Source organism: Megalobrama amblycephala, linkage group LG2 (assembly GCF_018812025.1).
Source record: "Megalobrama amblycephala isolate DHTTF-2021 linkage group LG2, ASM1881202v1, whole genome shotgun sequence".
In the NCBI taxonomy this organism is placed as follows: Eukaryota; Metazoa; Chordata; class Actinopteri; order Cypriniformes; family Xenocyprididae; genus Megalobrama; species Megalobrama amblycephala.
In genome coordinates, this window is record NC_063045.1 from 21,512,532 (window position 1) to 21,535,066 (window position 22,535).

At 36.3% G+C, this 22,535-nt stretch overlaps 2 protein-coding genes across 5 annotated transcripts in view; one reads left to right on the forward strand and one right to left on the reverse strand.

The window, feature by feature from the left end:
- Positions 1–683, forward strand: part of LOC125252949 (complement factor H-related protein 1-like) — a 64,625-nt gene extending 63,942 nt beyond the window's left edge. For all 4 annotated transcript variants that reach the window (XM_048166673.1, XM_048166653.1, XM_048166663.1 and 1 more), the window contains exon 7: positions 148–683. In XM_048166673.1, the coding sequence (XP_048022630.1) occupies positions 148–332 (185 nt within the window). In that variant the 3' untranslated portion in view covers positions 333–683. The remainder of the gene's footprint in view (positions 1–147) is intronic.
- A 1,073-nt stretch (positions 684–1,756) lies between these two features.
- Positions 1,757–4,639, reverse strand: LOC125252983 (abnormal spindle-like microcephaly-associated protein homolog). The gene is made up of 4 exons (XM_048166713.1): positions 4,610–4,639; positions 3,546–3,695; positions 2,142–2,252; positions 1,757–2,037 (listed from the first exon to the last, which is right to left on the reverse strand). Exons 1-4 carry the CDS (start codon positions 4,613–4,615, stop codon positions 2,020–2,022), a joined length of 285 nt encoding a protein of 94 aa, XP_048022670.1. The 5' UTR covers positions 4,616–4,639; the 3' UTR covers positions 1,757–2,019.
- Positions 4,640–22,535: the final 17,896 nt, after the last annotated feature.

Here is a 22,535-nt window from a genome sequence, read left to right on the forward strand (position 1 = left end):
AAAGATGTGTGAGGCTTTTGAACTTCTCATTGCATTTCTTTTAGTACATTTGTTGTTTGATTTTCATCTTGTAGTTGAAGTAGGTGGTGCTGATGAATCAATAAATGTGTATTGTAACACTCACATTGACATGTTGGTTTGTTTCAGAGCCCTGTACAGTGACAGTGGAAGTACTGGATGAAAGAGGTATACAGCTGCGATGGCGTGGACGGGAAAAGATATTCTCACCACATGGGGATAGAATCGAATTTAGTTGTAAGAGAGGCAAATCTTCAATAGGCCTAATACAAACATGTAATGATGGAGTGATGAATTTGCCTCTCTGTGTGTGACGAGGAGAATAAAACATCACTGATGCATACAACTGTAAAAAATTAAACTTTTGTAACACTCTCTATGAAGCCTGTATTTATAATGTATTATAAAGGTATTCCTAATGCATTATAATACATGCATAATGCCTTATAAACAACATTATAATGTGATGTATCATCTCATGAATAATCGTAACCACACAGTAATATATAACTATTTGTGGTTATACTATTAACTATTACAAATGATTTATAACAAACAATGAATATAATTGTATCCACTTAAGTTATAATGGATATATTAAAAGTTATAATGCTGTTATAATATTTATAAGTGGTCTTTGTCTGCTTTAAGTAACAAAAGTTAAGTCTTCTTCTGGTTATACGACATTTCAAAAAATAAAAGTTTCTTTCTTCTGTTGAACACAAAAGAAGATATTTTAAAGAATGTTGGTAATCAAATAGCCATATAGGAGAAAAATAGTACGGAAGTTGAAGGTGCCGTCTGGTTATACCAACATTATTTAAAATATCTTCTTTTGTGTTCTGCACAGGAAAGAAACTCATTAAAAGTAAAAGACAACTCATAAGATGTAATAAGATCCTCCTGGCAGCCAGGAATAGACTTCTGTCCTCTGTAGTGGACATTATATTTTAGTGATTTTCTCTGACGTCATACGTGTCACAGTTTTAAGTCTGGATGTGCTGTAAAGAGCACATTCAGGGCTTTGCAGAGATACCAAATTTTTAGAGGTTTCGCCATGACAAAAACAACTTCTTGGTCCTTAAATATGACTGAAAATGAAAATTAGCACTCTTATGGAAATACAATAATGTTTTGATTCATTTTTCATATTGTTTGTTATAAATCAATATCTCAGGAAAATGTTATGGGGTTTCAAATCAAAATATGACTTTCTGTTATGAAACAGGACATTGATTTCATACATGACCTCTGTAGAGGACACCAGGACTTCATGTTTATCAGGCATTTTAGGAGATACGAAGAAATTATATATCAATATTCCTATTATTACACTACTTTTTTTTTATTGCATGTTGCTCCAAGAACAAATTAATATGCAAATTAGATACAGTGTATAGATACATTGTATAGAATGGGAAAATCCATGTATGACTGTTTTACCCACATATTGCATAAAGTAAAATGGTATATCAATGAATTCCATTATATCTTTCATAACAGTTGAGAATCATTGTTATACAAAGTTTGGTTAAAAACAATCCTGAAGCCTTAAAAAAAATCCCATTGTTTTTGCCTATACATGTCATTTCATGTCATGTTATTTTTTAAACAACTTAGTCCTGGTGTCCACTACAGAGGACAAAGCATAACATATGAATAAAATATAATTTTTCAAAAATTTTATTTTTTAATTTGTTTCTTATGCTCAAAACAATATAATGACGTAAAAAAATGCTAAATTCAAAAAACTTTTATTCTGGGTCTCAGGAGGCTATACTGTGCAGAAGTAAACAACACCAAGATTTGAGACTTGGGAAAGTAAAAGATAGGAAACTATGGGATGTATAATCCATTACAATCTGCGACAAATCTATGGAAAATAAATAAACTTTTTAAACTCTTCAGAGAAAATGTAATCAAATTGAAAAATGAATACAATCCAGGGGAGAGAGTTGAATAAGTCTGCTTTAATAAATACACACTGGTTCAGAGTCACTCCTACTCCAAATACTTGACCTGTGAAGATGGAGAATGGAGAGGGAATATTAAGTGTTAAGAATGAACACTCTACAACACCATATACATTAAAGACATGTAAGGCTTTTCTCACTGTATTTTACTTTTTGATATTTTGATTTAAACTTGATCTTGAAGTTGTAGTTCTGGTTCTGATGAATCAATGAATGTATCCTGTAACACTGAGACTGAGATGTTGGGTTTGTTTCAGAGCCCTGTTCAGTGACAGTGGAGGAAATGGATGAAAGAGGTATAGAGTCATGATGGGTAAAATCATGAGTAAAATACAATGCATGTATTTTACTCATGAAACAACCCAAATAAAACTTTTATAATGTTTATAATATAAATTAATCAGTTACTAATTTATCTTTTATAGGCTCAAACAGAAACCTTAAAATTAAAGTAAAATATTCTAATTTAAATAAAGTGCAAAACACTCTTAGAGAAAAAAAACACTGTTGTTTTACAGATAGATCCTGAATTATTAAAACACATTCACTGTAAAACATTAATCTCTTGTATTTAACCAGAAAGAGCATGCATGAATGAACATAACTACGTATCTCTGCATAAACAACTACACAGTTATTGTCTCTGAAATAAAGGAACATGCAGCATAACACCAACGTTTACTGGCTCATCCTGGACTGAAGCACAGGCTCCACTCTTCAGCACAATGGTGACCCACAAAACAGAAACCCTTAAAATCCCAACAGAACATTAAACTCTAACAGATCTCTCCAGATCTCAGTATCTTCACTTATTACAATCCACACTTTATTTCTTTTATACTAAAGTTCTTAATGAGAATTAACAGAGGTTTAGATGTTGGTGTTTTATTTATAAAATAATAAAGTTTGATGTCACCATTCTAGTGGTCAGTGTTTTAGTTGAGTTCTTGACCCGTGACTGTTTAACATTAGTGTTTCTCTGGTTGCTTTGACTTTGTGATTCTGATGCATGTTTGTTATAGCAAAAAAAAAAAGCAAGAGAAACTCTGATCAGATGATGTAATCATCATGAGGTGGTCTGATTCACTGATAATAGAGTCTGCTCTCTGACTGAACTGTTCAATATTGATTGTAATTTCATATGTCAATGCTGTGATACTATAAACAATATTATTAAATCATTATGCAAAAAATGTTTTGTCAAGATCATGTAAACTCACACAGACATCAAGAATCAGCATATGAATCTCAACAACGGTGACAATAACAAAATTAAATTCAACTCTGAATGTCACAAAACTACTAAAATCACAAAAAAGCTTAATTGATTGTCACCATTGTTGAGATTCATATGTTGATTATTGATGTCTGTACTCCAAAAAAAAAAAAAAAGACAGAAAATAATGACCGAAAAATACCAGGTTATCATAATATGATTCTACAATATCACAAGTATTGTATCAAAGCTTATTACATGAAGGAATTACATGTGTTTGTTGTAGTCAATGTACTCAAGAAATTATTTTGTTTTAACATGGAGAGGATTGATTGTACCTGGATGTATAGGACTGAAGAGATTTTCTTCTTGGCTGATTTAAGAGCCCAGTGCGCTCGCACAGCTCTCTGAATCCTTACTGCGCAGAGATGATGGTAAACAGCACCTGTGAAACAATGACGTCTTGCAGCACAAATAATTTCTTTTACCTATAAAAGAAACAAGTTAATACTTTATAAAATATTTAGTAAATTTTAACATGTTCATTCCCCTTAATTTACTCAAGAAACTTTGAATCGTGGATGGGCATTGAGTAATCTACTCCCACTAGCTGGTTGCAGAATAAGTACTTCAATAGTCAATTACTTGTGAACAGCCTTAGTAATAACATTTCTTGCCTGTTGTCTTGCAACTCAGTCAAGGCCTAACAGATCAAAAGAAATGCTTGACAACACAAGCAAAATTACACAGTATAATGTCAACAATCCAAGGTTAAAATAAATGGACTTTGAAAACAGTTTCCCTGAAACTTTGTTTTTTTATCTACAAATGATAAACTTTAGTTAGTGTGTATTTACTGAGTGTTCTCATCGATAACAAGTCTATTTTGCTTACCGGAATTTAAACAAACTGGGGGCAAAACAGCATGACATTTCAAAGCACAAGTTCTCTTAAATCAAGTTGCACACTTTAATCTTTTTTTCTTAATAAAAAGCTTTACACATAAAGACAATCATTGTACTTCTAATAAATGTTTAAAATCATGTACACAAGACTCCAGTTACATCAGTAGTCTAATAAATGTAGATTTATGCTGCATGGAGTGGGTCACCTCATGATGGACACCATTTTCAAGATCACACGACCAAGCAAAATACTAACTTTATCTTAGTAATCTCCTGTTATTGAATACTTTCACATATGTAATAAAAATTTTGGATGACAGCACATTTCTACAACAGCAATTATATCTGAAAAACTTTACTTTTGTGTAATGCTGCATCCACACAACTAGGTGTCAGTATAAATCAAACATGACTGCCATTGTGACCAAGCACAGATAAATTGCACCCTTAAAAGATTTGTTCACCCAAAAATGAAATTTCTGTCATTAAGTACTCACCCTCATGTCGTTCCACACCCGTAAGACCTTCGTTCATCTTCTGAACACAAATTATGATATTTTTGATGAAATCTGAGAGTATCTGATCCTCAGATAGGCAGCAACGTCATTGCACCTTTTGAGGTCCAGAAAGATAGTTGAAAACATTAACAAACATTCAACATGACTACAGTGATTCAACCTTAATGTTATGAAACAACATTAATACCTTTTAATAATACTAATAAACTTTAATAAAAAATGTCTGTTAAAGGTTTTTGCACTTTATTTAAATTATAATATTATACATTAGACCCTTTTACACAGCCATGAGATATAATGAAGTGGTTATGAGACATTTCAAAAAATAAGTTTCTTTCTTCCGTTGAACGCAAAGAAGATATTTTAAAGAATGTTGGTAATCAAACAGCCATAAGAAAAAATACTATGGAAGCTGAAGGTTCCATCAACTGTCTGTTACCAACATTCTTTAAAATATCATCTTTTGTGTTCAGCAGAGGAGAGAAACTCATACAGGATTATTGAGTAAAAGACTAGTAAAGATACTGTGCAGAAGTGAACAACACAGAGATTTGAGACTTGGGAAAGTAAAAGATATAACTAAGGGGATGTATAATCATAATCTGCATTTTCAGAAATGACAAGTCTATAGAAAATACATAAACTCTTTTTAAACTCTTCAAACTAAAGAGAAAATTTTGGTCACAAATGAAATAAAACTTAGAAAACATTATAGTTCTGTGCTGTTTAAACTCAAAAAATTATTGAGAGCCTTTTTGTATTCAAACTCAATATTTCAAGTCAAACAGGAGTGAAGGCAGAGGTGTATAGTCCAGGGGTCAGAAAGTAGAAGTCCTGCCATATTTTTCATTCCACCCACTGAAGCAGTGTTAAAGTTAAAGGTGGTACAGAGGTACCAAATGTTTTATACATTTTTGCAATATTACTTGAAACTGTCTTTACTAACTGATAAAAGACTATTTATTAGGTGCACTGAAAGGAATTTTATTAATATACATCATCTGTGCACGAGGTAGGGCCTTAAAAACATCAGTCATGGCCCTCTGGCTTGTCAATCACTGCCATGACGTTCCTTGTGAGAGACGCGCGGCTGCGCGTTTTAGTAACTTTCCACACTCCGCATGCACCGCATGCAATGTTTTTGTCAGGAGACAGGAGTAACAACTGCATATTTTGAGTCACCTGCGGTGAGTCAGACATAATGAATCCACTAAGTGTGTGCGCGGCTTAACGATTGTAAGGCCGATTATGGATGTAAATTGATACTTATGACTGATCGCGCTCAAACGCGTCCAGTCCATAGGGTCCAGTCAGAGCCAGTTGCGTTCAGTCTGCGATTACAGTCGGTGTTCAAATTCCATGTGAAAGAATATAAATCTGCTTCAGGAGCAGGAAACAATCGCTGTATGTTGAGCACAGTCAGAATGTTTTAGCTAGTCGTTAAATGTGTGCCCAGCTTAATAACAGCGAATGCCGGTGGTAAACAAACACTCGCACGATTTTTGAGAGGCGTTCACTTGAAATGAGCTGTGAAGGAGGGGGATTGTTCTTCAGCATGCGCTCATTTCAAAAACTCAGTCGACGAAAACATCCTCTGTACCACCTTTAATGAGATAATTAAGTGATAAATTGAGTGATGATTGAGCATTATTGGTCCGTGTACGTTTTGATAGTTTGTTTTCCAATCTGAAATGAAATATGCAGAAACGAGAAAACGGTCGTTTCCCGTTTTTTCGTTTGTTAAAAAAAACGGAAAAAACGAGATTTTGACTCGATTTTCGTTTTTTCGGGTCACGGATAGAAAACGGAAACACGACTTCAAAACTCGTTTTCCACATGTGGGCGGTCATTACACGCCCCTTTCAGCCGATTGGTCAATCAAATCTGAGCCAGTGACGTCATCTTCAGTTCGTTCAACAAAATAACAGTCCTCTGCCGCTATATAAGTAGATGTCATAAATCGGCTTTCTTCTGTGCAACCTAACGCGTATTTCACAGAAATATTTATTTCAGAAATGTTAATCAGCACACAGACTGTTGTAATGCTGTTTGTAGTTTCATATGCATAATGAAACTGCACTACCCACACAGAGGAGCGGATGAAAAGCACAGATTTAAAAAAAAAAAAAAAAAAACCTACAGTTTTTATTTTATTCTATTTTGAATAAATAGAATAAATCACAATAAATAAGTAGTGTAAGCAATTTTGAAAAACGAACAATAGCTCATCTCTCTTTATTTATTTATTTTATAGCCTAACATTGCCTGCTGAATATAGGCTAATGTTAATAACCCTTTGGTTAAAAGATTGAGGGAATAGCCTATGTAAAGATCAAACATTAAAGAACAAAATTACAGCTACATAGCTTATAACTACTGCGTTATAACTACTCTCTAATTTGACACAAATCCAAATGTTTCAATATTCACGATTTGGAGGCTAAACTATATTTATTATTTAAACGCTTTTATTGTAGCCTACACATTGTATGTTATTTTGACAGTTAACAGGCTGTGATGTCAAGTTACTAAAACTGATGTTGTGTGCGTGAGGCGCCGACGCGTTCACTTGAATTTTCTTATAAAAGCGGAAACAACTTAAAATACTCAGACATTTATGGTCAAATATATGTAACACCATTCGAATCTGTGAAGGGTTAAATAGGCCTATTATTTTTGTACGCTCACAATAAAAACAAAACATTGCTCGTAAAATAAACAAAGAAATGTTCTGCCGTCTCTGTTTCCTTTCTGTGAACTTCTCAAAAATGAACCGACACTCATATTGTCGCATTTTTTCCCCTTTCATTTTGGTAATATGTTAATTACTTAAGTGAAATAAATTTCGCGCACAGACATAGGCTATTTATTCCTTTTATATAATTGAATCCTTTGTTCTCCGTTCACAGAAGCGCTGCAGGTGCGTGATGATGATGAACCCTCATGTTCTGTTGTTTATTCTGCTATTTGTTCATGTAGGCTAAAACTAAACCCCTGGATTTGTTTAATGATTCACAGACATTTATCAAATTCCGTTTAATTATAATTTAATATAATCTTGTCGGTTAATGAAACGATGATCGCATCAGTTGAAAGTCAGGGGGAAAAAACAGAAATTATATTGACAAAGCAACAATAATTTTCGTTTAGTTTAAGTTTTTCAAAACATCCAGAACTGCATACAGTAAATTTTCCCGCTGTTTAAGCCACGAATATTTACAAAATAAAATAATTACAAAGATGATAAAAGATAATAAAATAATTACATAGATAATAAAAGTTCTATGTTTAATATACGAGAGTTTTTGTTTTGCTGTTGTCCACTAAAGCAATTGACGCAGAATCGCCAATAGCCGTTAAATCGAAATTGAAAGTAAAATGTTCAGGGCCATTTATAGCTAATTCATTCAAAAGCGAAGGAAAGACAGAAAAAGTGAGGATAGCAAGTAAACTGTGACATATAATAATGTTCACTGTGTTCATAAAAGTGTTTAATTTAAGAGATAAAATCTGTATGGCCATTTATAAGCTAAGGAAAACTAAAAAGACCCCCGATGGTGATAACGTTATTAGGTGTTGCCACCTAGTGGATAGCCTATTTTCTAATATGACTTCATAGTCTACTATATAGCCATGCAAGGAATGCGTCTGCTAAATGATTGAATTTAAATGTATAATGTAAACAAAACATTAAAATAATAAAAAAAAAAAAATGAGTGCAGTAGCCACTGATCTATAATAGAGAATAGTCTATCATTATGTATAGCCTACTGATCGGTGGTAGTAGCCCAAAGGATGTCATGCGCTTGGTAACAGATGTAGAGGCATTTACATTTTACATTTTAAAAACACAATGACAGCTTAAAAACAGACTGAATTAAATTTACTGTAGGTTTTTTAAACTTTTTTTATCTGTGCAAACATATTTCTGTGAAATACGCGTTGGGTTGCACAGAAGAAACCCGATTTATGACATCTACTTATATAGCGGCAGAGGACTGTTATTTTGTTGAACGAACTGAATATGACGTCACTGGCTCAGATTTGATTGACCAATCGGCTGAAAGGGGCGTGTAATGACCGCCCACATGTGGAAAACGAGTTTTGAAGTCGTGTTTCCGTTTTCTATCCGTGACCCGAAAAAAACGAAAATCGAGTCAAAATCTCGTTTTTCCGTTTTTTTTAACAAACGAAAAAACGGGAAACGACCGTTTTCTCGTTTCTGCGTATTTCATTTCAAATTGGAAAACAAACTATCAAAACGTACACGGACCATTATTGAAGACACCTGATGATAACAAGCAGAATCACCAAAGGAGAAAATCACAATTTTAAGACACCATTGTGGAGATGAGTGTTTGCTTTAGTTGAGCTCTTGACCATTGACTTTTTAATATTAGATCTTGTTTGAGCTATTAACTGAGTTGTAACACTCAGAGAAGTAAATAAAAAAGATGATCATGTGTTGGTTACATTTTCACATAATTATTATTTGATCTGATTCACTGAACTCATTTAGAGCCCAATCTCTGAGTTAGATTTACATTATTGATTACAGCAGCTCTGTGATTCTACAGCAGAAGATCAGCTTTATCAATATAATCCAAAGGATTTCACAACAGTTGTTCTGAATAAAAAAATTTAAAAAAAACTTTTAGGCACACATGGACATCAAGTATCAGCCTGTGAATCTCAACGACGGTGACAAGCAACATATTCTGATCAACAGATCAACTCTGAACATTAGAAAACAAGCTACTAAAAAGTCATAGAAAAACAGAAAAAAATAGAATAGTGAGAATAAAGGAAATTACTAAAACAATTCATCCCATAATTTATTCATGCAGCAATGCATGATGGGAGCCATGGATGAATTTTGATTGGTGGCACCCAGAATGCACTGCAACATGCTTTATGATGGCCACCACTGTCAAGATTTACAGGATGATTCTTAATGTCTGTGTGTTTAAATGAAAGTAAGTTTTTTATTTTATTTTTTCAGAACACCTTTTGCAAAATCCCTCAGATTATATTGATAAAGCTGATCTTCTGCTGTAGAATCACAGTGCTGCTGTAATCAATAATGTAAATCTAACTCAGAGATTGGGCTCTAAATGAGTTCAGATCAAATTACAATAACGTAAAAACATAACCAACACCTGATCATCTTTTCCCTTTGCTTGTCTGGCTGTTACAACTCAGTTAACAGCGCAAACAAATCTAATATTAAAAAGTCAAGGGTCAAGAGATCAACTAAAGCAAACACTCATCTCCACAATGGTGGCTTAAAAATTGTGATTTTCTCCTTTGGTGATTCTGCTTGTTATCATCGGGTGTCTTCAATAATGGACAATCATCACTCAATTAATGACTGAATTATCTCATTAACTTTAACACTGCTTCAGTGGGTGGAATAAAAATATGGCAGGACCTTTACTTTCTGACCCCTGGACTATACACCTCTGAGTGAAGGTGTCCTCTAAACACAACAGTGAATTTGTGCAGCACATCAGTTTAATCATATTGTTGTCTAAAATAATGCAAAATTACAGTTCTCTGCATTAAATAAAAGAAGAACGCTGTCAAGTTTTCAACGAATCATTGGAGGGTGAGTCCTGTTAGATGGCTCGGAGGGAAGGGGAGCTTGTTTTCATCTACTTTACACAGACTTCAAAGACTCTCATCGCAAACGGTCTGAAGAGTGTTCAGGAATATATCTTTTGGAAAACAGGTAGGCTAATATCAGGATTTGTCAACCATACTATTTTATGTTTAATACTAAAGAAATCTTTGCATTGATTTGACAACTCCTTTTTGTTAGCTGGGTGGGTCTCTGTTGGTGATACCGTCGTCTTTGGGTAAAGCCTCTGAAAGCTGATTGTATCTTCACAGCAGCTGTTATTTTCTGTGAAAAAGCATAGACTGAAGAGTTAGTGATGATTTCAAAGAGTTGGTAAACAATTTATTTTGAGATACTATTGTGAATAATAGGATTGTTTTTTTATAGCTTCTGTGGTTTTTTGGAAGTCAAAATAAAAAGTTTGCATGTAGCTCAAGTCTAGAGTAAGAGGGCAATTGACCTAATAAAAAAACAAAAAAACCTCAGTCAAGGTCTAAGAGACCAAAAGAAAAATTACACAGTATAATGTCAACAATCCAACCCAGCCAGCAGAGCCATGTGGGGCCCAAATTGGTTTGACCTGGGCTATCTAACTGGGACCCAGCCAGTTTTGCACCCAGTTTCCATGTAGGCCCCACATGGATTTGCCCAGATGAAATGAACACTGCTTAGTGTGCACACTACAGGCTGTTTAATGTAACACTTAATCAGTGTTGGAGGTAATGAGATAATTAAGTGATTGAATAATGATTTTGTATTAGTGAAGAACACCTGCTGTTAACAAGCATAATCACTGAAGGAAAGAGAAACACAAGAACTACTTCCAGCCACAGCCTTGGATGAAATCAACTGAAGATAAAATACATTACATCTCTCAAGATCTGATTAAACAACTCCACAAACAACATTAGCTTCACTTATTACTAACCAGACTGACTTTATTTCTGTCAGACATCTACAGAAGTTCGTATTAAGAATTAAGAAGAGGCTTACGCTGCATTCACACGGGGCGTCAGCGTCAACGCTTGACGGAGGGCGTGTCTGAAGCTTGTGCTGACGCGACCGTTATAGTGATTACAGCCAATCACATTACTTTCCGGTGTTGCACGAACGCAGTTGGCTGCGACTGCTCTAGGGTATTTGCATAGGGCGATCTGATTGGATGACGCCTGCGTTGGCGCTTGAAAAGTTGAGAAATCTTCAACTTCTGCCGCTTGCAACGCGAGTGAAGCGACGCGACGGAACCCACAATTCAGTTCGGCAACGCATGACGTCACCCATTCAAAGTAAACGAGAAGCGTTAACGCCAGCGCCCCGTGTGAATGCAGCCTTAGATGTTGATTACTTATTTGAAAGTAATAGTTTGATTTGATGTTACCATTGTGGCGATCAGTGTGTGCTTTAGTCAGGCTCTTGACTTTTTAACATTAGTTTTTCTCTTGACAGCTGTGTCTGTTTGATATGGCGAGAACAGCAAGAGAAAATATAATCAGATGCTGTAAGCTGATTGATGATAAGAATATAATCATCATATATTGGCTTAACTCATTGAATTTATGTGGGAGGTTTATACTAGTGATGTCCGGTTCGCGAGCGAATTGTTCTTTTTAACCGGTTCTTTTCAGTGAACCGGTTGAACCAGTTTACCAAATCGGTCTGAATCGTTCCAAACAGTTCGCATCTCCAGTAAGCAAACATGAATGCACAAATTACTAAAGTTACTTACTTTTTGACGTGTCTGACACTACCTCTCGAAATAAACCAACATCCCTGAGTTATTCAGTTACTCCAACAGTACAGTGACTTAACCTGCTGTAAAGAGAGAACTGATGATGATGGGCACGAGCTGCAGAGCAGCTGATATGAGTGCGCATGCGTGGCGCACACGAACGAACATACACGGCCTGTCACCGTTCTCGTTCTCGAGTCAAGAACCGGTTGCAACGGTTTTCGGATCATCAGTACACAACCGAGAACCGCTTCTTTCGGACATGTCCGATTTGAGAACCGGTGAACTGATGATACTGCGCATGCGTTTAACTTTTCAAGTGAACGAAAAGCACGTTAGTCAAGTTGTTGAACATCGGACAGTGTGATAATATAAAACATACTGAAAATATAACGTTTATTGTGCTTTTCCAAATACACCATAGCAGATTAATAGCATAAAATACTGTACATAATACTGTACATAATAAACTACATGCCCACATGAACATAATATTTTGTACACAGATCAAACTAATGTTCAGAAATAGTTCTACAAATTCATTTTTCTATATTAATATTATTTAAAAAGCAATATAGTTAAAGTTGTGCAGTTGTGCTTTCAAGTTATTTTTTTTTTTTAAAGAGTGAAAACAATTAGATTTATCAAAACATTTAATCCATGGACAGCTTTAATTTCTAAACAAGGTGATATAAAGATAAAAAATGACGTAATCAAACTACAGCGAAAGCAAACAGGCGACTCCTTTTGAATCGCTCTCGCGGTTCTCGAATCTCAATCTCGTTCTCGGGTAGAATCGGTTGCAACGGTTTTCGGATCATCAGTACACAACCGAAGAACCGCTTCTTTCGGACGTGTCCGATTTGAGAACCGGTGAGCTGATGATACTGCGCATGCGTTATTCAGCTTGTGATCTGAAGCTACCGAACAGTAACATCACAGCACCGGTTAACTAGGACAACTGATGCTATGAGAGGACTCGAATGAGGGGCCAATCTGGCGAAACGTAAGTTTATTTAATCATAATGTAAGAGGATCATGATGAAGACTAATTTATTCACTTTATAACTGTAAAACTTTGTTTGCACATCACTGCCTGTATATGTGTTTGAATGCTTTAGATGCAAAACTAAATTGTAAGAAACGCTTCAGATTATAATGTTTTAGTTGACTGATGTTATGATTACTAACTTTATATATTTGAATCACTTGTTTTTTCAACCCGGCCCGCGATAGACGACATCATTACGTCGGAGCGTAAAAGAACCGGTGAACCGGTTTTTTCAACCGGTTTATTGAATCGAACTGTCCGAAAGAACCGGTTCGCGGAAAAGAACCGAACTTCCCATCACTAGTTTATACGGGTAGTATGTTATTAATTCTGTTTTCTGCAAGAGAATAATAGAATTTAATCAGAACATCAAACGATTTATAACACACTATTTACATATTTTGGGCTCCTGTGAGTTTTACTCGCACACAGACATCAAGAATCAGCATATGAATCTCAACAATGGTGACATGCTTCAATGGTGCAATGCATTCTGGGAGCCATGGATAAGTTTCGTATGATGCACTCAGAATGCATTGCACCATGAAGCATGTCACCATTGTTGAGATTCATATGAGAAAAACTAATGTTAAAAAGTCAAGAGCCTGACTAAAGCACACACTGATTGCCACAATGGTAAAATCAAATCAAACTATTATTTTCAAATAAGTAATTAACATCTAAGCCTCTTCTTAATTCTTAATATGAACTTCTGTAGATGTCTGACAGAAATAAAGTCAGTCTGGTTAGTAATAAGTGAAGCTAATGTTGTTTGTGGAGTTGTTTAATCAGATCTTGAGAGATGTAATGTATTTTATCTTCAGTTGATTTCATCCAAGGCTGTGGCTGGAAGTAGTTCTTGTGTTTCTCTTTCCTTCAGTGATTATGCTTGTTAACAGCAGGTGTTCTTCACTAATACAAAATCATTATTCAATCACTTAATTATCTCATTACCTCCAACACTGATTAAGTGTTACATTAAACAGCCTGTAGTGTGCACACTAAGCAGTGTTCATTTCATCTGGGCAAATCCATGTGGGGCCTACATGGAAACTGGGTGCAAAACTGGCTGGGTCCCAGTTAGATAGCCCAGGTCAAACCCATTTAGGCCCCACATGGCTCTGCTGGCTGGGTAGGTTAAAATAAATGGACTTTGAAAACAGTTTCCCTGAAACTTTGTTTTTTTATCTACAAATGGTAAACTTTAGTTAGTGTGTATTTACTGAGCGTTCTCATCATTGCACAAGCCTATTTTGCTTACTGGAATTTAAACAAACTGGGGGCAAAACAGCATGACATTTCAAAGCACAAGTTCTCCTAAATCAAATTTAAAGATGCACATCTTTTTCTTAATAAAAATCTTTACTCATAAAGACAATAAGTGTACTTCTAATAAATGTTTAAAATCATGTACACACATGAAATGAAGACTCCAGTTACATCAGTAGTCTAATAAACATAGATTTATGCTCTCACCTCTATCCCGTGATAAGTTTCACAGCATCCCTTCACAACCCCATCACCTCACTCTTGGCTGGTTTCAGTCCCAGTTAAGGAGGGGGAGTACTCTGGGTTCGGGCCAAATGCCGAACTTGGAGCCCTTCCCTGAATAGCATGCCAAATATGCATAATTACTATACAAATTACTTTATTTTGATTTCATGTATGTGTAAACTCGTGAAACCAGGAAGTGTGTACGCTGTTTTCTGGCAATCAGAGTTTCCCTCCATCTTTTTTGAATGACTTGGACACTGTGCTGGACTGCTAGAAATCTTGGAAGGGAGTACAAATAGTCATCTTGTGACTCCTTGTGACATAAAATCATATAGGCAAAGAATAAAACATCCTTTATTTGTTTTATTGCTTTCAATAAAACATCAACATCTAAACATCTGTTAATTCTCAATAAGAACTTTATTGTACATACATAAATAAAGATGCTGAGATCTAGACAGATCTGTTAGAGTTTAATATACTGTTAGGATTTTAAGGGTTTTTCTGTATCTTCTGTTTTGTGGTTCATCATTGTCCTGAAGAGTGGAGCCTGTGCTTCAGTACAGGATGAGCCAGTAAACATCAGTGTTATGCTGCATGTTCCTTTATTTCAGAGACAGTAACTGTACCCACACAGCAAAAGGACTCCGTGGCGGATCCACCGCGTAGGTATCGCGCAGAGGTGGAAAGTCCAGGGCTCAGAAAGTAAAAGTCCTGCCATATTTTTTTTCCACCCACTGAAGCGGTGTTAAAGTTAATGAGATAATTAAGTAATTAATTGAGTGATGATTGAGCATTATTGAAGACACCTGATGATAACAAGCAGAATCACCAAAGGAGAAAATCACAATTTTTAAGACACCATCATCGAGGTCAGGGTTTGCTTTAGTTGAGCTCTTGACCCTTGACTTTTTAATATTAGATCTTGTTTGGGCTGCTGTAACTGAGTCATAACAGCCAGACAAGCAAAGAGAAAAGATGGTCAGGTAACATTGGTTATGTTTTCACATAATCATTATTTAATCTGAATCACTGAACTCATTTAGAGTCCAATCTCTGAGTTTACATTATTGATTACAGCAGCAGCACTGTGATTCTACAGCACAAGATCCAGTTTTCTTCAAAATAATTCAAAGGTTTCGTCAAAAGTTGTTCTTAGTAAAATAGGCTCTTATTTAGACACACAGAGATCAAGAATCAGTCTGTGAATCTCAACAATGGTGAGAATAATAAAGCATGTTGCAGTGCATTCTGGGTGCCACCAATCAAAACTCATCCATGGCTCCCATCATGCATTGCTGCATGAATAAATTATGAGATGAATTGTCTTAGCAATTTTCTTTATTCTCACTATTTAAATTTTGCTGTTTTTCTGTGACTTTTTAGTAGCTTGTTTTCTAATGTTCAGAGTTGATCTGTTGATCAGAATATGTTGCTTGTCACCGTCATTGAGATTCACAGGCTGATTCTTGATGTCTGTGTGTGCCTAGAAGACAGACTTTTCTTTTTTTGATCAGAACAACTTTTTAAAAAAATTCTTATTTTATTGATAAAGCTGATCTTGTGCTGTGCAATCTCAGTGATGCTGTAATCAATAATGTAAATCTAACTCTGAGATTGGGCTCTAGATGAGTTCAGTGATTCAGAGTAAATAACGATTATGTGAAAACATAACCAACGTTACCTGACCATATTTTCTCTTTGCTTGTCTGGCTGTTATAACTCAGTTACAGCAGCCCAAACAAGTTCTAATATTAAAGAGTGAAGGGTCAAGAGCTCAACTAAAACAAACCCTGACCTCTGTGATGGTATCTTAAAAATTGTGATTTTCTCCTTTGGCGATTCTGCTTGTTATCATCAGGTGTCTTCAATAATGCTCAATCATCACTCAATTAATCACTTATTTATCTCATTAATGCTTCAGTGGGTGGAAAAAAAAAATATGGCAGGACTTTTACTTTCTGACCCCTGGACTTTCCACCTCTGCCGCGAACGGACCCGTATCGGAGTCCACTTGCGCGCAGTGACGGATCCGCAACGAAGGCGGATCGCGGACCCCGCCTTGGCTCCGCGCTGCATCCGCGATTAAAACCTTACCTCCCGGCGGGTCCGTGTGGGACCCGCAAATTGATACAACCGTTACCCCTCGTTTACACTGCACGCGTGTGCGGCGCGCTACGGCTGCGACGCGGCCACCGGAGCTGATACGCGGCCACTCTAGTCAATGCTCGTGTTTACACCAGCCGCGCCGCGGTGCGTTTCAGAAGCGTCCCAGAACCGGCTCGCCGCGCCACTTCGCTAAAGATAGGCGCCTCGCCTATTTTTGACGGACGCCGCGTCAAAGACGCGCAGCTCAAATACAAAATAAAGTCAAAATAATCACCCTGAGTAAACTCCTGGTCATATTTCGCATCACTACGATGCCAGAAACTGACAACAAGAGATTCGAAGTTGAAAAACTTGAAATTTCTTTGTTTTTGTTGTCCATAACTGGAATTTTAAGTGTATTAACTTCATCTGTATGGCTACAGCAAAATAAAGTATGGCATAGCAATAAACACAATAAAACCGGACAAAATATAACAATTTAGCCATTAAAAACACGAAAAAAATCAATGAAAAAAAAAACGTCAGACATTTAAATCTCGTGGTCTCGGGAATCCAGCCGCTTCGCTTCTGAAATGCCTTTGGTGTGAGTTGACACCGCTCAGAAGACGGAACAAAACCTTGCCGGAGCCGTAATGCAACGCACACGCGTGCAGTGTAAACGAGGCTTTACAGTAAAGGTGCGTGCGCGTCCGCGGATCCGACATGGGTCCGCTCAAGACCCGCTGATTGACAGTAGAATTTATGGCGTCGCCCGGATGCGGACCTGATCCTTTGGGCGGCGCCAAAACGGATGTGACAGTCACGCGGATTTGGCGACTTGAATGCGGATCCGCCTAGGAGTCCCTTGCTGTGTGGGTAGTTGTTGATGCAGAGACATATAGTTACATTATTTCATTCATGTGTGCTCTTTCTGGTTAAATACAAGAGATGCAAGAGTGTGTGTTTGTTAGTAATCATTTAAATAATTTCTGATATACCTGTGAAACTACAGTGTTTTGCACTTTATTTAAATTAGTGTTTTGTTTGGCAGCCATTGCTGAAAGTCATTTGACCATTTTTTTTTTTTTTTTAAGGTTTTTTTTTTTTTTTTAGATTACTTTTTGCAGTGAATGTGTTTTATTGTAATAATTCAGGGAATACCTGTAAAATAACAGTGATTTTTTTCTGTAAAATAACAATAATAAAATTGAATAAAAATGTCTGTTAAAGGTTTTTGCACTTTATTTAAATTAGAATATTATATATTAGACCCTTTTACACAGCCATAAGATATCATGAAGTGGTTATGAGACATTTCAAAAAATAAAGGTTTTCTGTTGAACACAAAAGAAGATATTTTAAAGAATGCTGGTAATCAAACAGCCATAGTATTTTTTTCTTATGGCTGTTTGATCACCAACATGACTTGAGATTTGTTTATTTATTCTCATGAGGAGGGTCGAATATGTGATAAATGAATGCTTTCTTTGTTTTTCCATTTAGAAGACAAAAACGAAAAAACGAAGAAAGCATTCATTTATCACATATTCGACCCTCCTCGTGAGAATAAATAAACAAATCTCAAGTCATTTTTCCATATTTTTATTTTTGTTTTAATCACACTTTGTTCTAATCCGCCAAATGGAAAAAAAAATAAAACCAAAATGGATAAACAGCTTGAATATTCAATCTCTACATGGGCGGGAATAAAACGCCCCTTTCCGCTGATTGGTCAACAAAAGATCATGCCGCGCATCAGTTCTTAGCTCCAGAATCAGCTCCGCGCAACAGTAGACTATACATCCGATATATTTGTACAGATTATTACAGAGTTTATTGCAACTATATTTAATCTCGTTCTCATCAAACCGCCAGACTAATAAATAGCTCAACACAACCCGTGCCAGGGCAGAGCCTAGGCAGATCTTTCTTCTGTATACATTTGTGTGCCGTGAAATATTAATTTTTTCGTATTAAACAATAATTTACGTGGCATCTGCTCTCACAACTAGCCAAACTATTTGGCACATTTATTAGCCTTCTTATTCAGCTGACCAACTCTCAATCTGTTTGCCGGTGGCTGTGCGCCGCACTGGACAGAGAATGCAGCTACTGTACTGAAGCGCAGAGCAGAATCGATTCAAGGGTCAAGTCATCTTCATTTATATAGCGCTTCTTACAATACAGATTGTTTCAAAGCAGCTTCACAGTGATAATAGGAAAATTAATAGATAAAGTTTGTTTTGGCTTTAGGATAAAGTTTATCGAGCTCAAGTTTTTGACTGAATCACTTTCGTTGTAAAAATCATTCATTATTAACTCAAATAACGCTTAAATGACACCTTTTTAACTGAAAACAGAACAGAAACAGAAACTTTTAATGCGTTCTTGCTGTTCATTTACGTGTTTAAGGGTAGACTATGAATTAACACTTTGAACAATAAAGCCAGAGATTAATATATATTTTTATATTTATTGCCATCTATTACCGTCATAAATGTATTATTCAAATAAGGCTACTTTTTTTAAAAATAGCTATAACTTATTAAATATAGGCATACCATCTTTTAATTTAAAATCTTAAATTTAGTCAATACAATTATAATTTGACTATTTTGTTTCAGCCAAAGGCATCTTGCGCTGCAGATGTGGCAATGTAGCACCAGAAGTTGCTTTTAGACAATTTAACGCTGCTCAGAGAGGTCCGTAAATACATTCACACAGCAGAGCAAATAATGCAATGACATTAATTTTGTTTTATACAAAATGCTTTGAATACAGAAATATGAAATAAATTACAAGATGAAACGAACATGAGATATCGCCAGTAGGTGGCAGCAAATGTGTTAATGAATGAGTCATTTTATTCAATCGATTCGCTCGAAACGCTGATTCATTCAGTAATAAAAAGGCTGTATGGCTGGTGAATCACTCAACAGATTTGTTCAAAGACTCGGATTCATTCACAAATGAACTACTAGGCTATTCTGCGCACCTTATGTTGCGAGTCGCACAATGATCTGTGACTTTGCTTTAGAAATTTAGCTGGCAGAAAAAATAAAACATTGTTTTGAGGGACATACTCGGTGATAATGAAATAAACTCGGTGTATTGCTCAAAACAACAGTCAGGACTGCTGATCTGCACTTGAACTTCATTACAATGTAAATACATTCTCTTTGCACTGTTCAGTGAGTCGCACATTTTTGGTACACAGATTTCAAGAGTTGATCAGCTAAATAAAACAGGCGGTGTGCCAAATAGATAGGCTAGGGGTAGTTTTGACAGCAGATGCAATGTAAATAAATTAATATTTAATATGATAAACTAATTCCACCGCAGAAGAAAGCTATGGCCTGTAGGGTTTGTGTCGAGCCATTCATTACTCTGGTTGTTTGATGAGATATAGACCTATGAAATGTCCGAGTTAAGAATCCATACAACTGTAACTGATGAACAATGTAAATACATTCTCTCTGCTAAGGCCGGATTGGGACTTATTTTCAGCCCTGGAGTTTCATGCCTTAGACCGGCCCACTTTAATTCACGACTGACTAATGTAATTAAAACCTCAGTATATAAGTCTGCAATAGTGCACTGTTCTCTACAGCCTTGTAATTAATTGTATTTTTCAAAAATATCTTCAAATACCCATGATAGTACAAATGATAGTACAAAAAATGCTAAAATTTGATATAGAGTCATTTTTATTGATATAATAATGATTTTATAATGTGAACCATTGATTAATTATCTAGCCATCTAGTGGCTGTAGTTAAAAATTCATGTTATTTTAATTTTAATTGAATTAAGTGTTCGCTTTCCAGTAGATGGCAGTAATCGTCCATGTAAGGCCCGCCCAATCGGCCCAATGGCTGTTTCCCACAGGACAGGGAAGGTTTCTTGCGCGTTCGGTCTTTTCAGCGTGGCAAAGTAGTTTAATTCCAAATAATCTTTTATCTGACTCCATGTTATTATGACCTCGAATTTAGTTTAGAATGTCAATTGATTATTGGTCATATGTATAATAATTTGGCTCTACATTTGAATATTCTATTTAACTCTTTACTCTTATTGTACTCGTTCATTCGGTTCTCAGTGTCGCACAGGGTCCTCGCACTGGCTATTCATTAATTATGGGGGCCCACGATCACAAACTCACCAGTCTTGGTCACTAGACAGAGGTAATTGACTATACTGTTTAGAAGGCCGCTTTCCCAGCCAACACTGCATGGTGGGGCCCAGATGGGTGTCACCTGGGCAGCCTAACTGGGGCCCAGACATTTTTGTCCATGGTTTCCATGGAGGCCCCACATGGGTTAGCCCAGATGAAATAAACACTGCTCAGTGTGCACACTACAGGCCGTTAAATATAACACAGAAACATGCTGGAGTTAATGAGATAATTGGGTGATAATGAGCAGAATCGCTGAAGGACAGAGAAACAACTATGACTTACTTCAACCACAACCTTCAATGAAATAAATTGAAGATAAAAGACATTAAATTTCTCAAGATCTGATTAAACATCTCCACAAACAGCATTACCAGCTTCACTTATTACTAACCAGACTGAGAATCACCAGAGGTTTAGATGTTGATGATTTGTTGAATTGTCACCATGATTGAGGTCAGTGCTTACTTCAGTTAGGCAGTTTGCCTCTTAACTATAACTTTTAATTTTTTCCCTGGTTGTTCGTTATGGCAAGAAAAACAAGAGACAATGTGGTCAGCTGTTAAATGATTAAAAATATAATCATCATTTAGTGGCTTAATTCACTGATCTAATGATTGAGCTCTTCTTGAATTACAACAATAATTAAAGCTGCAAGCAGCGATGAAAGGGCCCTCGCACCCGGGCTCACCGCCACCCGTTGGCCTTAGGAAAACAGAGAACAGTGGTCGACATGCATGTAAGCGAATGAATACAGGAGAATTATGCCATTAAGTCATTTCGAATTGCCACACTTCCTGCTGCCAACAGGTGGCGCTTTGACCATAACCAAATATTGCAATATAGATGTTTTCAGACCCGGAGTGTTATCAAACACGTGAAGTTTGGAGCAGATCGGACATCATATGCCTGAGTTACAACAACTTCCTGTTTCATGGCGTTAATCACATACATTAGCACTTAGCCAAGTGTTGCATGATTTAACATGTTTCTAGTATGTTTGGTACTTTGTGGCATATTGAAATGTGGTTCTGGGAGGGAATTACAGTGTAAAGCATGCCATTTCCTGTTGCCAGCAGGTGGCGCTATGACTAACTGAATATTGGCATATAGATATGTTCAGGCCAGGACTCTTATCACACATGTGAAGTTTGGAGCAGATCAGACAGTATGCCTGAGTTACAACGGCTTCCTTTTTCATGGCGAAACAACAGACTTTGTCATGCCGCCACGGACACGCCCTTCAACGAAAACTCTAGATCTTCGCAATTTAACGTCACAAAGGCCTTTAGATTAGACTGGCAAAAAATGACATTGATCTGGTTAAATCTCTAGGAGGAGTTAATCACAGTGTAAAACATGTCATTTCCTGTTGCCCCCAGGTGGCGCTATGACTGTAACTGAATATTGTTATGAAGATGTCTTCAGGTCAGGACTCTAATAAAACATGTGAAGTTTGGGGCAGATCAGACATTGTATGCCCGAGTTACATCAACTTCCTGTTTCATGGAGAAACATCGAACTTTGCACCCAGGCTTTTTTGTAGGTATTGGGCAGTTACATCTGTCTACCGAATTTCATAACTGTACATGAAACGTAGCACGAAGGGCGCTTAATTGAAATTTTGTAGGTGACGCTATCGAGCCATTTTGCCACACCTAATTCTGAAACCCATATCAGATGTAAATTTTCACCACTTCTGATGCGGGTGCAAAGTTTCATGAGTTTTTGAGAACATTTAAGCCCTCA

Bases quoted from the DNA above. Each gene is read 5' to 3' on its own strand.
- LOC125252983 (XM_048166713.1), bottom strand. The intron at 2,253-3,545 runs GTACAATCAATC...GTCACTGAACAG, and splicing joins CTTCAGTCCTATACATCCAG to GGCTCTGAAACAAACCCAAC.